The 12,500-nt window shown below is 48.7% G+C and overlaps 1 protein-coding gene across 1 annotated transcript in view; it reads right to left on the bottom strand.

The window, feature by feature from the left end:
* The window catches only part of bmp6 (bone morphogenetic protein 6), a 37,494-nt gene that overhangs the window by 13,543 nt on the left and 11,451 nt on the right, over positions 1-12,500 (bottom strand). The window contains exon 2 of the mRNA XM_084459270.1: positions 2,099-2,291. Within this exon, the coding sequence (XP_084315396.1) occupies positions 2,099-2,291 (193 nt within the window). The remainder of the gene's footprint in view (positions 1-2,098; positions 2,292-12,500) is intronic.

The following is a 12,500-nucleotide window of genomic DNA, read 5'->3' on the forward strand; positions in this document are numbered from 1 at the left end:
GGTATCTCTGCAAGACTTAACAAACTTGCAAATTAGTCTGTCAGCAAATGTGTTTTGTAACCCGTAAAAGTAGGTGGAATTTGCCAAATACAAAGCACAAAGAGATGCTCTATGATAGACCTGTGACTAAGCTGTCATTTTCTTCAAGGTTAAAAGCTTGTCCTACAATAATACGGAAATTGGAGATATTCCTATGGTCCCTTTAATCTCCAAATATCTCCAGAAATAAAAGGCTTTGGCCTGCAGGCTGGGAAGCACAAACCAGCCATTGTAGAGATGAAGGAATGTGGCAAACAAGTACCTCATGATCCACCTAGAGATGAAGAACCAGCACAAAAATGTGCCTAGAACATCTGAAGGACAATTACTTAACCAGGGTTGATTGAATCGAGGACTTCTAAAACCTAAAGCTAAGACACAAAAGGCCAATTTAATAATGTGCGACTGAAAAGGTGAGAAGAAGAGCAGGAGAGACTGATTCAGTCTCGTGTTCAAATGTTTTGTTGCTTTTGTGAGCAAGTAACGTACGTACACTATATCAACGAACAACTGAATATATAAAAGCACCTCCTATTGGTCAGTGCTGTCAAAACACAAACACTGTGCTGGATCTCATTGGCTGTTTAATCAGGGGGAGGTCACGTCTACCTCAGAAGCCACAATGTAAATGTTTGGCGTGTGTAGACCTGGCTACTGCCCAAGCTGTTTTGGGACTCTGAAACCGGGCTATTTCTGTAAGGTATTGTGGTCTTGCCTCTCTCTACATAAAATGCATGGCAGCTAACCAAGCTGGAAGTCAGTCTTCCACAGAGATATACAGAGAGAGAGAGAGAGAGAGGGAGAGAGAGAGAGAGGGGGGGGGGAGTGAGAGAGAGAGAGAGAAGAATCTGCTCTACATTCATAAATACTCTATCAATCCTGAGGTAAGGATGCTACGTGGGGAAATCATGTTGATCAATGGCTAGAAGAGCACGCTGCTAGCTAGACCTGGTCCAGGGTCATATCCTACAGATAACGCCCTGTTACTCTCAATGCAATTTACCTATGAATGCGCTTCCTCGGCCCGCTCGTCCGAGTCTACAGACAAAACCGTTTCGTTAATCACCAAAGTAAACACATCGTTGGAAAGATAAAAGTCTTTTCTCCGAGGTCGCTACAGTTTGTAGTCCCCCCCCTTTCAAATAAAAGGCAAATTTGTACACTTAAATGTCTAATATCCACAGCCTCAGATCGACTGTCTTCTTCTACCGGCGATTCGGCGCTCTCCGCTTTGTTTAACCTACTCACTGCTGCCGCCCATGTTGGGGATGATGCATTACATTACATTACATTACGTTATTTACATGTTTTAGTTACATGTTTAAAATGTGCCATAGTTAATAACTCGTAAACTCGTAAAGCGTAAATGTTCTCCCGCTAATCAGATACCTCAACGCGAGTCTCTCAACACCATTTAAGATGTAATGCATCATCCCCAACATGGGCGACAGCAGTGAGTAGGCTAAACAAAGCGGAGAGTGATGAATTGCCGGTAGAAGAAGACAGTCGATGCGCTGTGGATATTAGACATTTAAGTGTACAAATTTGCCTTTTATTTGAAAGGTGGGGGATTACAAACTGTAGCCACCTCGGAGAAAAGGCTTTCATCTTTCCAACGATGTTTTTACTTTGGTGAGTAACGAAACGGTTTTGTCTGTAGACTCGGACGAGCGGGCCGAAGAAGCGCATTCATAGGTAAATTGCATTGAGAGTAACAGGGCGTTATCTGTAGGATATCGCCCTGGACCAGGTCTAGCTGCTAGCTAGCCCGGCCGCTACGAATACACTTTCACAGTGTACACAGTGTTCAAGCTTTGCAATAGCTTTATTGACCAAAGCCACACAACAACTACATCTATAGCACAGCATTAACAAACACTTCAATTTTCCTTTCTTTTTTGAATACACACTCGCGGTGCGCTTGGTCTGGTTCACTCGGCTCAACAGAACCAATGGAGCTGTGCTGAAAGTGCACCGCGCCACTCATCCTGCGAACCGAATCAAGCCAACCCGAGGTACAGTATGAGGGAGCACGCGGCTGTGTGTGTGTGTGTGTTACCTGTCGGGGTGCTCCTTCACCACCTGGTACACGCTGAGATGAAGGGTCTCGTTGCGGAAGGCGCGGCTCACACACTCCTTGTAGAGGCGGAACTCTGCAGCGGTCACGGCTTCTCCCTCCGGGATCTGGGACAGGTTGAACTTGAACTCCCTGTGATGCCGTCGCCGTGGAGACAGCTCCCTGTCATACTCCACTGAGAGAGAGAGAGAGAGAGAGAGGGGGGAGAGAGAGAGAGAGGGAGAGAGAGACGGAGAGGGAGAGAGGGAGAGAGAGACGGAGAGGGAGAGAGGGGGGAGAGAGAGAGAGAGAGAGAGTGAGTGAGTGAGTGAGTGAGTGAGTGAGTGAGTGAGTGAGTGAGTGAGGGGGAGAGGGGGAGAGAGAGAGAGAGAGAGGGAGAGAGAGAGGGGAGAGTGAGTGAGTGAGTGAGAGAGAGAGAGAGAGAGAGAGAGAGAGAGAGAGAGGGAGAGAGAGAGGGGGAGGGAGAGAGAGAGAGAGAGACAGAGAGAGAGAGAGAGAGAGAAACACAGGTTAGGGCTGACCCAGGATGGCGTGGGCCAGGGTTCGATAGATCTCGATGACAAAAAAAGACGGTGTGTTGGGGTGTTCTCACAGTTTAGGAGGGCACCCAGCCAAAACCACACCCCTCCTCTACGGGACACACAGTTCTGACTGCCTTGATTCCCAGTGGCCTCTGGTGTGCAGTGAGCGCTGAGCGGATATCTCATTCACAGGCACAGCGCTGAGGTTGGCCATGAAAGACCTGGGAACGATCACATGTGATTTATGCATATGGACTAATAGGGATGTGGGTTAGTGTTTCCTTAAATAAACCCCCCTGTTATTGTCGGGGGGGGGGGGGGGGGGAGCCCATGATTTCGGGGTTGTAAACCCGTCTATATGTTTCGCAACCACTTCAGAGGCAACAAATGACAAAAACCAACAAACGTTTCCCCCCTCAGAGTTTTTCCCCCGCTTTCAACTGCAACATGCGCAGCGCGTAATGGCTTCCCCAGGGAATTGGTTCCTATGTCTTAGCCTGGGTTGGCCTCAAGGTAAAGCAGCTTCAGACTTCGAGAGAGAGAGAGAGAGAGAGAGAAAGAGAGAGAGAGAGAGAGAGAGAAAGAGAAAAAGAGAGAGAGAGAGACAGAGGGGGGGAGAGAGAGAGAAAGAGAGAGAGAGAGAGAGAGAGAGGAGGACGACCAGGCAGCACAGTATTACTACCCTCAATCTTTCCTCTCACTAACCATGTTCAGAAAGCACAACACACACACATCATTATCTCCCTCACCCCTCTGGTTCGCAGGGCCGCCTCCACCGGTTGTGGTTCCCCACCATAAGTACAGGACCGGCCAGATGCCCCACGTCCAGAGCCGGGCTGGAGGGCCCCCCTTCCAGGGTGTTTCCATGCTCCCAGGCCAGAGGAGGGTGCAGAGAGAGGGGGCGCTATGTCACACTCACTTCCCCCAAACACAGGCCCTCCCTCCCTCCCTGTGTGTGTGTGTTCGGACCCTCCCCATCTCACACACACACACACACACACACACACAAATCCTGATAAATCCACCAGCCATGCTGAATCTGTGGCAGTAGACGAGAGCAGTAGCAGGAAGGTGGAGCAGTTAAGAGACTTCCTCCCCTACCTGGCAAATCACAGGAGCCTCTCCTGAGCTCCGAAAAACATGAGCCAATCACTGCATGAGCTTTTCTCCCCTTCAAACAGGGGTCAGGAGGACCCCCCCCACCATGTTCCCCCCCCCCCCCCCCAATACCTCCTCTCACCACATGGACTCCCGATCAGCATTGTGAGCGTTGCTCATGGGCGTAGCGGGCTGTACACACAGACGGACCCCCTGTTCCGGACCCCCCAGGCTCCCTCTCACCCCACTGGTCATAATTGACTGGCTAACCTTGGCCTCGGGCTCAACTAAACTAAGCAGCAATAAAGCGACCGGTAGCTCCCCTGAGACACACACACCTACATACACACACACACACACCCGCGCACACACACACACACACATTGTGTCAGTGCTTACCAGACCCCCAGAGACCGTTTGGGCGTCCATTGCTGACCCTGTTTTTATCACCTCATCCAGGACCTAGACAATTCTGATAGATGACATTATTGCACTATTGTATATTCAGTACTAGATGACACTATTACATTATTACATTATTGTACAGTGATCCTTATGTTAATATTCTGTAGACAAATGTCCTTTCTCATTCTCTTCACTATGATCGGCTTGTTGGTGCCTGGAATATTGTGTGTAATATGGCTGAATATTTATCAGATTTTGAGATATAGAAGATGACTTAGAATATGATGGAAGACGATCGTAGCGTAGAGAATGTGAGCCACGAGTGTAGCCTACAGACGGAGAATAGCCAGTCTGCGCGCTGTGCGCATGCGTGCTGGAGCAAGTGGGGAAGCTGTATTTCGTTTCTAAAGACGTTTCTAAAGATCATATTACAGAGTCATGTGAAAACCACAACAAGCCCTCGCTCTATGTAAGCACAACTAGCAATTCATAAAAACAGATTGATGAAAACAACCGTTTCGCGGCAGAAAATAGATTTTTTAGAAGCTGCATTCTCGGTGCCCCGTTCACCGCCATTACATGGATATACTTGGCTCGAGCTGGATTTTAAATTTCTTCTACAGGCCTCCGAATTACACCAAAGTTATCTCGGTGAGTCAAACGTCTTATAATATGCCGTAAATAAGGTCCAGGTTGTCAAAAACGAATATTATCCTTTAACATGTATTTCTTCTTTTATTTTCCCTTACTTAGTGTGAGGACAATCTGGCAGCTGATGGAAACACAGCTCACTGCTCATTGTACCTGTATGATGTGGTTTGTGACGAATAAACCTTGACTTGACTTGCTTGCACACAGACACACACACTCTAATCATTTAACAGAGCTCCACCCAGCCCCAGGAGAAGAGGGGGAGGAAGAGGAGGAGGAAGAGGAGGAGGATGTGCTTCACACAGATCTCAACACTAACCCACTCCAGGAGCTGTAGGAGTCTTCAGGGGTCTGCAAGCCCCCGTACCTGATGTTATACACATCAGCTGCCTCCCATTGATGTGGCTCTATCACCTCTGACAGTGACCGCTTCATTATCTCCACTTTCCACACACACACACACACACACACACACATACACACACACACACACACACACACACACACACGTTCCACTGCGCGTCCTGAGGTGAGGTCAGCCTGAAGTTTATACAGGCAGGATGCCAGATCCTCTTTATTTCGGCATTAGCGCGGGGTCGGGGCGTTCAGCTCTCTCTTCACGCCCCAGGGTTGAGCCGTGGGTCTGGAGATTCCATCGGGCTCCGGTGAGACTTTGAGAGCACAAATCAAAGAGAGACCTCGACACTTAACGTACAAAGACCCGCGACTTCTGATCTTAATTGAAACTGACCCGCGGTCCGGGAGGACGGGAGGGGAGTGGGATTTTGGACCTTGGCTGAAGTCTTCTAAAAATGGGACATTGAGAGCAGGTTAGGAACGTCTAGCTGGACCTAACAGTCATGTGACTGAAGCAGTTGGAGCAGCGAGGACGGGCCATGGGGGCTAGCTGCGGGCGCTGACCCGTCAGGGTTATGGTAAATGGACTGCACTTATATAGCGCTTTTCCACCTTAGCGGCACTCAAAGCGCTTAACAATGGCCTCTCATTCACCCATTCACACACACATTCACACACCAATGGCGGTAGCTGCCATGCAAGGTGCTAACCTGCTCATTGGGAGCAATTTGGGGTTAGGTGTCTTGCTCAAGGACACTTCGACATGTGGACAGTCGGAGCTGGGATTCGAACCACTGACCCTTCGATCATTGAATGATCTCTACCAATTGAGCTACAGCCGCCCCTACACATAAGGGTTGGCTTGACCAGAGACACACACCAGAGCCTCTAGGACAGAGAGTGTGTGGACTGGACACAGCATGACCCCAGCTTGCATACAAATAGGCCTACACACACACACGCGCACACACACATACACACACACACACACACACACACACACATACAGTGAAAAGGTACAGCTCCACAGACGACACATTGCAGACCAGAGAATGGAATGACCCTGATGATTCGCTTGAACCTTGTGGGCGTTTTTCATCTTCACAGATAGAGAGAAAGAGAGAGAGCGACAGAGAGAGAGAGAGAGCAGAGAAAAGGAAGAGAGAAGAGGGAGGGGGGTAGCAGGAGTCATGGACAGCTTTAATTTAAACTATTCTCTCATTTCCACCTGCGCAACATCTGCCTCCAGTGTCCTGAATGCTATTGCCATTAGCCCACACAGAGTAGCCTGCTGTCACTGGACTCTGCAGCCACTGCGCTACCTGCCTCAGGACCGCACACGCCAACCGCACACGCCAACCGCACACGCACACGCCAACCGCACACGCCAACCACAGCAACGGACCACGGAGGAAAAGTCAGAGAGAGGATGAACTAACAAACAGGGAAAACAATGAGTTTAAATTGTGAGAGAAGAGACCAAAGTATGGAAGACAGAGTGACATAAACAAGATGGTGGATAATAGGTTGAACATGTTTGGTTAAAGGGAGGAGCTGAGAGAGAATTTAATGAAAGAATGAAAGAGGGAGTAGGAAAGGAGAGTTATGATACTGAGATTGAGGCATCTGACTGTGACTAGGGGCGGGGTAGGGGCGGGCGGGCAGCCCTCTCTGTGGTCAGCGGTCAGCAGCGTCTCTCACACGCTGAATGCTTTCCATCCCGTCCTCCGGAGGAACGCGGCGGTTGCCGGCGTTAAATCCCTCCCGCCACATCTTGTCTCTTCCCTCCCCCCGAGAGACCGCGAAAAACAACAACGCCCTCGTCCCCACAGCTCTGCTCCTCGGGGACACAATGACAGGCCAGCAGCCTCAAATCAATGTCCAATTTCGGTTGATATTTGGTCGAGTTAAACATGAAGCACAGGAAATAAAAGCCTGGTGTTGATTTTCTTCTAGAAAGCTAGATACGATAATAAGACAATATATTGAGGACTTTTTGTGAACAGCCAACTGGCAATATTGATGCAAAAAGTGTGAACGATTTTAGTTTTAAGATTACATTATTATGTACACCTCCACCAGTTGTACAGTACCACTCCTGGACAAAGGGGGCAGTATAACTTCAGAGGGCTGGGTCATTAGGCCTATACCCAGTATGAGCAGCACCTGTGACCCAGACCACCGTCTCTTAAGCAGTAGCTTTAAGGAGGTCTGTCAGTGGGATTTTACCATGGATGTATTAATAGAACTGGATACAGCCACTCCATTCACTGAGCGCTATCACAAATGAAGCCCTATTGAACCGCGCCATCTTGGCAAATTTGTAGTCATTTGACTATTTCCGGTGACTTTTGTACTTGCGCAGTTGTGCTTTTCTGGCTTTCCGGTGACTTTTGTACTTGCGCAGTTGTGCTTTTCTGGCCTACGAGCGTCCACAAACAAGTTCACGAAATGTAGACGCACGTTCCCGGCTCTCCCCGCTTTGATTTAGCAATGAAAACCGGCTTGCATATTAACCTGTTTTTGTCAAATATATCCATTGGACACATTATTTTTGTATCCAGGCATCTTAGTTTTAACAGGTTAATTATAGCTGAACATGTTTTCTTTGCTAGTAGATGGTATTCATTCCGTTCGCGATAACGTTATTGCAGCCAGGTTAAATTCCTCCAGGGAGCCAGTGACAGGCGAGTTGAAAAGCTTCACTCCCCGCTAGCAGGAGCTTTGGCCGCTGCTGCCGCATCTCGGATAACCCGCTGAGTTTGTGGCTGCTATTTCACACTCGCCCTTGATCAATCCCAATACCGATCCATGGTAATAATGAATCTTTCAGATCGGCAGTGCTGCATGCATTTTACAACATCATTGTTAGTTTTATTAACATAACCTACATTTATCTCTCTAACCTTAGGCTATCCATCTTACACCAGTTGGCCATTCGATAAAGAAGCTAGAAGCGGTCAACGCCAAAGTTGACTGAAAACACCCAAACTTAACCATGTAGGCTAATTATTGTGGATTGTTGAATGGCAGTGTATCGTTTCATCTTTATGCCTACATATCAACTCCTTTACATTGTATGTGAATAAATTCCTGTTATTCTAAAAAAGATCCCGTTTCTGTCCATTTCTGGAAAAGGCTAATAATTGCTGTCAAATGATCACTCCAGTTTATCACCGTATCCCACTACCATTTCAACTATGCACCGGAACCTAACCTATATCTGAACGATTGATTCATTATTACCATGGATCGGTATTGGGATTGATCAAGGGCGAATGTGAAATAGCAGCCACGAACTCAGCGGGTTATCCGAGATGCGGCAGCAGTGGCCAAAGCTCCTGCTGGCGGGGAGTGAAGCTTTTCAACTCGCCTGTCACTGGCTCCCTGGAGGAATTTAGCCTGGCTGCAATAACGTTATCGCGAATGGAATGAATACCATCTACTAGCAAACAAAACATGTTCAGCTATAATTAACCTGTTAAAACTAAGATGCCTGGATAAAAAATAATGTCTCCAATGGATATATTTGACAAAAACAGGTTAATATGCAAGCCGGTTTTCATTTCATTGCATTTCACAGAACTTGTTTGTGGACGCGCGTAGGACAGAAAAGCACAACTGCGCAAGTACAAAAGTCACCGGAAATAGCCAAATGACTACAAATTTAGCCAAGATGGCACGGTTCAATAGGGCTTCACTTTAGATTTCGAATCCTGGGGGCTTGGATTTTACCCAGTAAATGTTTGACAACCACGCAGTTGACAAGAGAGCAAGGCCAGCGAATGAGCTCCATTACTCAGCAGTTCCCAAGTCTGAGATAATTATTTATGTTCTCGTAATTCTTCACCGTGAGAAGGTTTAGGTGCGCCACTACTCAGATAGAAAGAAGCTGTTTCAATGTTGCTTGAATTTTTTGTTCTCTGATTATTTGGAGACTACAAATCTTCTTTTCTCAAGGTAATTTGAAAGAAGGTTGATTGGCCGGCCGGCTGACCTAAAATATACTTCATTTTTATCACCCAGGAAGAAGCTACTGGGATATCAGGGACATTATTTGCCTCAATGGAAGACAACTAAGAACATTCTTCAGCATAAAAATGAAAGTTCCAACCATCTTGTCCAAAACAAGCAGGGTTTATGAATAGTGAGAGAGCTAATACTAGATCCTGCGAATCCCCACAACAATCTGCTCTGTCATTAAGTCCCTCTCATTTGCTATCCATTGGGGAATGAGCTTTCGCAACCCACAATGCAACACTTGTGAACCAGTGAGGGGAAAAAAAGGCATGACTTTGCAAGAGCCTTTCAATTAAATCAGCTTTGCACCCCATGAAACCGTCAGACGCAAATATATTGATGGTTAAACCAATAAAGATATGCAGCAAGCTTAAGGCATGAGAAGAATTCCTATGTGTTTATGTAATTACACTGTGAATCTGTCTGGTTTCTCTCTCAGATTTGAGACTTCCTGAGGGACAGACTCTCACACATCTCCCTGCGTCTCTAATTGCTCCAGATCTATGTAATTAAAGGTTTGTTCATCTCCTGATTCTTGAGAAATTCTTGGGGTTCAGATGCAACAGCTGCGCTACATGACTTACTGGATTCCAACATGAAGTTGCTCAAAGTAGGCCTGCTCAGTCTAAGAGAGAGAGTAGGCCTGCTCAGTCTAAGAGAGAGAGTAGGCCTGCTCAGTCTAAGAGAGAGAGTAGGCCTGTTCAGTCTAAGAGAGAGAGTAGGCCTGCTCAGTCTAAGAGAGAGAGTAGGGCTCAGTCTAAGAGAGAGAGTAGGCCTGCTCAGTCTAAGAGGGAGAGTAGGCCTGCTCAGTCTAAGAGAGAGAGTAGGCCTGCTCAGTCTAAGAGGGAGAGTAGGCCTGCTCAGTCTAAGAGAGAGAGTAGGCCTGCTCAGTCTAAGAGGGACAGTAGGCCTGCTCAGTCTAAGAGAGAGAGTAGGCCTGCTCAGTCTAAGAGAGAGAGTAGGCCTGCTCAGTCTAAGAGGGAGAGTAGGGCTCAGTCTAAGAGGGAGAGTAGGCCTGCTCAGTCTAAGAGGGAGAGTAGGCCTGCTCAGTCTAAGAGGGACAGTAGGCCTGCTCAGTCTAAGAGGGACAGTAGGCCTGCTCAGTCTAAGAGAGAGAGTAGGGCTCAGTCTAAGAGAGAGAGTAGGGCTCAGTCTAAGAGGGAGAGTAGGCCTGCTCAGTCTAAGAGAGAGAGTAGGCCTGCTCAGTCTAAGAGAGAGAGTAGGCCTGCTCAGTCTAAGAGAGAGAGTAGGCCTGCTCAGTCTAAGAGGGAGAGTAGGCCTGCTCAGTCTAAGAGGGAGAGTAGGCCTGCTCAGTCTAAGAGGGAGAGTAGGGCTCAGTCTAAGAGGGAGAGTAGGGCTCAGTCTAAGAGGGAGAGTAGGGCTCAGTCTAAGAGGGAGAGTAGGCCTGCTCAGTCTAAGAGGGAGAGTAGGGCTCAGTCTAAGAGAGAGAGTAGGCCTGCTCAGTCTAAGAGGGAGAGTAGGGCTCAGTCTAAGAGGGACAGTAGGCCTGCTCAGTCTAAGAGGGAGAGTAGGCCTGCTCAGTCTAAGAGGGAGGGTAGGGCTCAGTCTAAGAGGGAGAGTAGGGCTCAGTCTAAGAGAGAGAGTAGGCCTGCTCAGTCTAAGAGGGAGAGTAGGCCTGCTCAGTCTAAGAGGGAGAGTAGGCCTGCTCAGTCTAAGAGGGAGAGTAGGGCTCAGTCTAAGAGAGAGAAAGTAGGGCTCAGTCTAAGAGAGAGAGAGTAGGCCTGCTCAGTCTAAGAGAGAGAGTAGGCCTGCTCAGTCTAAGAGGGAGAGTAGGCCTGCTCAGTCTAAGAGAGAGAGTAGGCCTGCTCAGTCTAAGAGAGAGAGTAGGCCTGCTCAGTCTAAGAGAGAGAGTAGGCCTGCTCAGTCTAAGAGGGAGAGTAGGCCTGCTCAGTCTAAGAGGGAGAGTAGGCCTGCTCAGTCTAAGAGGGAGAGTAGGGCTCAGTCTAAGAGGGAGAGTAGGCCTGCTCAGTCTAAGAGGGAGAGTAGGCCTGCTCAGTCTAAGAGGGAGAGTAGGGCTCAGTCTAAGAGGGAGAGTAGGGCTCAGTCTAAGAGGGAGAGTAGGGCTCAGTCTAAGAGGGAGAGTAGGGCTCAGTCTAAGAGGGAGAGTAGGGCTCAGTCTAAGAGGGAGAGTAGGGCTCAGTCTAAGAGGGAGAGTAGGGCTCAGTCTAAGAGGGAGAGTAGGGCTCAGTCTAAGAGGGAGAGTAGGGCTCAGTCTAAGAGGGACAGTAGGCCTGCTCAGTCTAAGAGGGAGAGTAGGCCTGCTCAGTCTAAGAGGGAGGGTAGGGCTCAGTCTAAGAGGGAGAGTAGGGCTCAGTCTAAGAGAGAGAGTAGGCCTGCTCAGTCTAAGAGGGAGAGTAGGCCTGCTCAGTCTAAGAGGGAGAGTAGGCCTGCTCAGTCTAAGAGGGAGAGTAGGGCTCAGTCTAAGAGAGAGAAAGTAGGGCTCAGTCTAAGAGGGAGAGTAGGGCTCAGTCTAAGAGAGAGAGAGTAGGCCTGCTCAGTCTAAGAGAGAGAGTAGGCCTGCTCAGTCTAAGAGGGAGAGTAGGCCTGCTCAGTCTAAGAGAGAGAGTAGGCCTGCTCAGTCTAAGAGAGAGAGTAGGCCTGCTCAGTCTAAGAGAGAGAGTAGGCCTGCTCAGTCTAAGAGGGAGAGTAGGCCTGCTCAGTCTAAGAGGGAGAGTAGGCCTGCTCAGTCTAAGAGGGAGAGTAGGGCTCAGTCTAAGAGGGAGAGTAGGCCTGCTCAGTCTAAGAGGGAGAGTAGGCCTGCTCAGTCTAAGAGGGAGAGTAGGGCTCAGTCTAAGAGGGAGAGTAGGGCTCAGTCTAAGAGGGAGAGTAGGGCTCAGTCTAAGAGGGACAGTAGGCCTGCTCAGTCTAAGAGGGAGAGTAGGCCTGCTCAGTCTAAGAGGGAGGGTAGGGCTCAGTCTAAGAGGGAGAGTAGGGCTCAGTCTAAGAGAGAGAGTAGGCCTGCTCAGTCTAAGAGAGAGAGTAGGGCTCAGTCTAAGAGAGAGAGTAGGGCTCAGTCTAAGAGGGAGAGTAGGCCTGCTCAGTCTAAGAGAGAGAGTAGGCCTGCTCAGTCTAAGAGAGAGAGTAGGCCTGCTCAGTCTAAGAGAGAGAGTAGGCCTGCTCAGTCTAAGAGAGAGAGTAGGCCTGCTCAGTCTAAGAGGGATAGTAGGGCTCAGTCTAAGAGGGAGGGTAGGCCTGCTCAGTCTTAGAGGGAGACTAGGGCTCAGTCTAAGAGGGAGAGTAGGCCTGCTCAGTCTAAGAGGGACAGTAGGCCTGCTCAGTCTAAGACAGCGAGGAGCTGTTGATAGCCTTGC

Source organism: Borostomias antarcticus, assembly GCF_949987555.1.
Source record: "Borostomias antarcticus genome assembly, chromosome: 2".
In the NCBI taxonomy this organism is placed as follows: Eukaryota; Metazoa; Chordata; class Actinopteri; order Stomiiformes; family Stomiidae; genus Borostomias; species Borostomias antarcticus.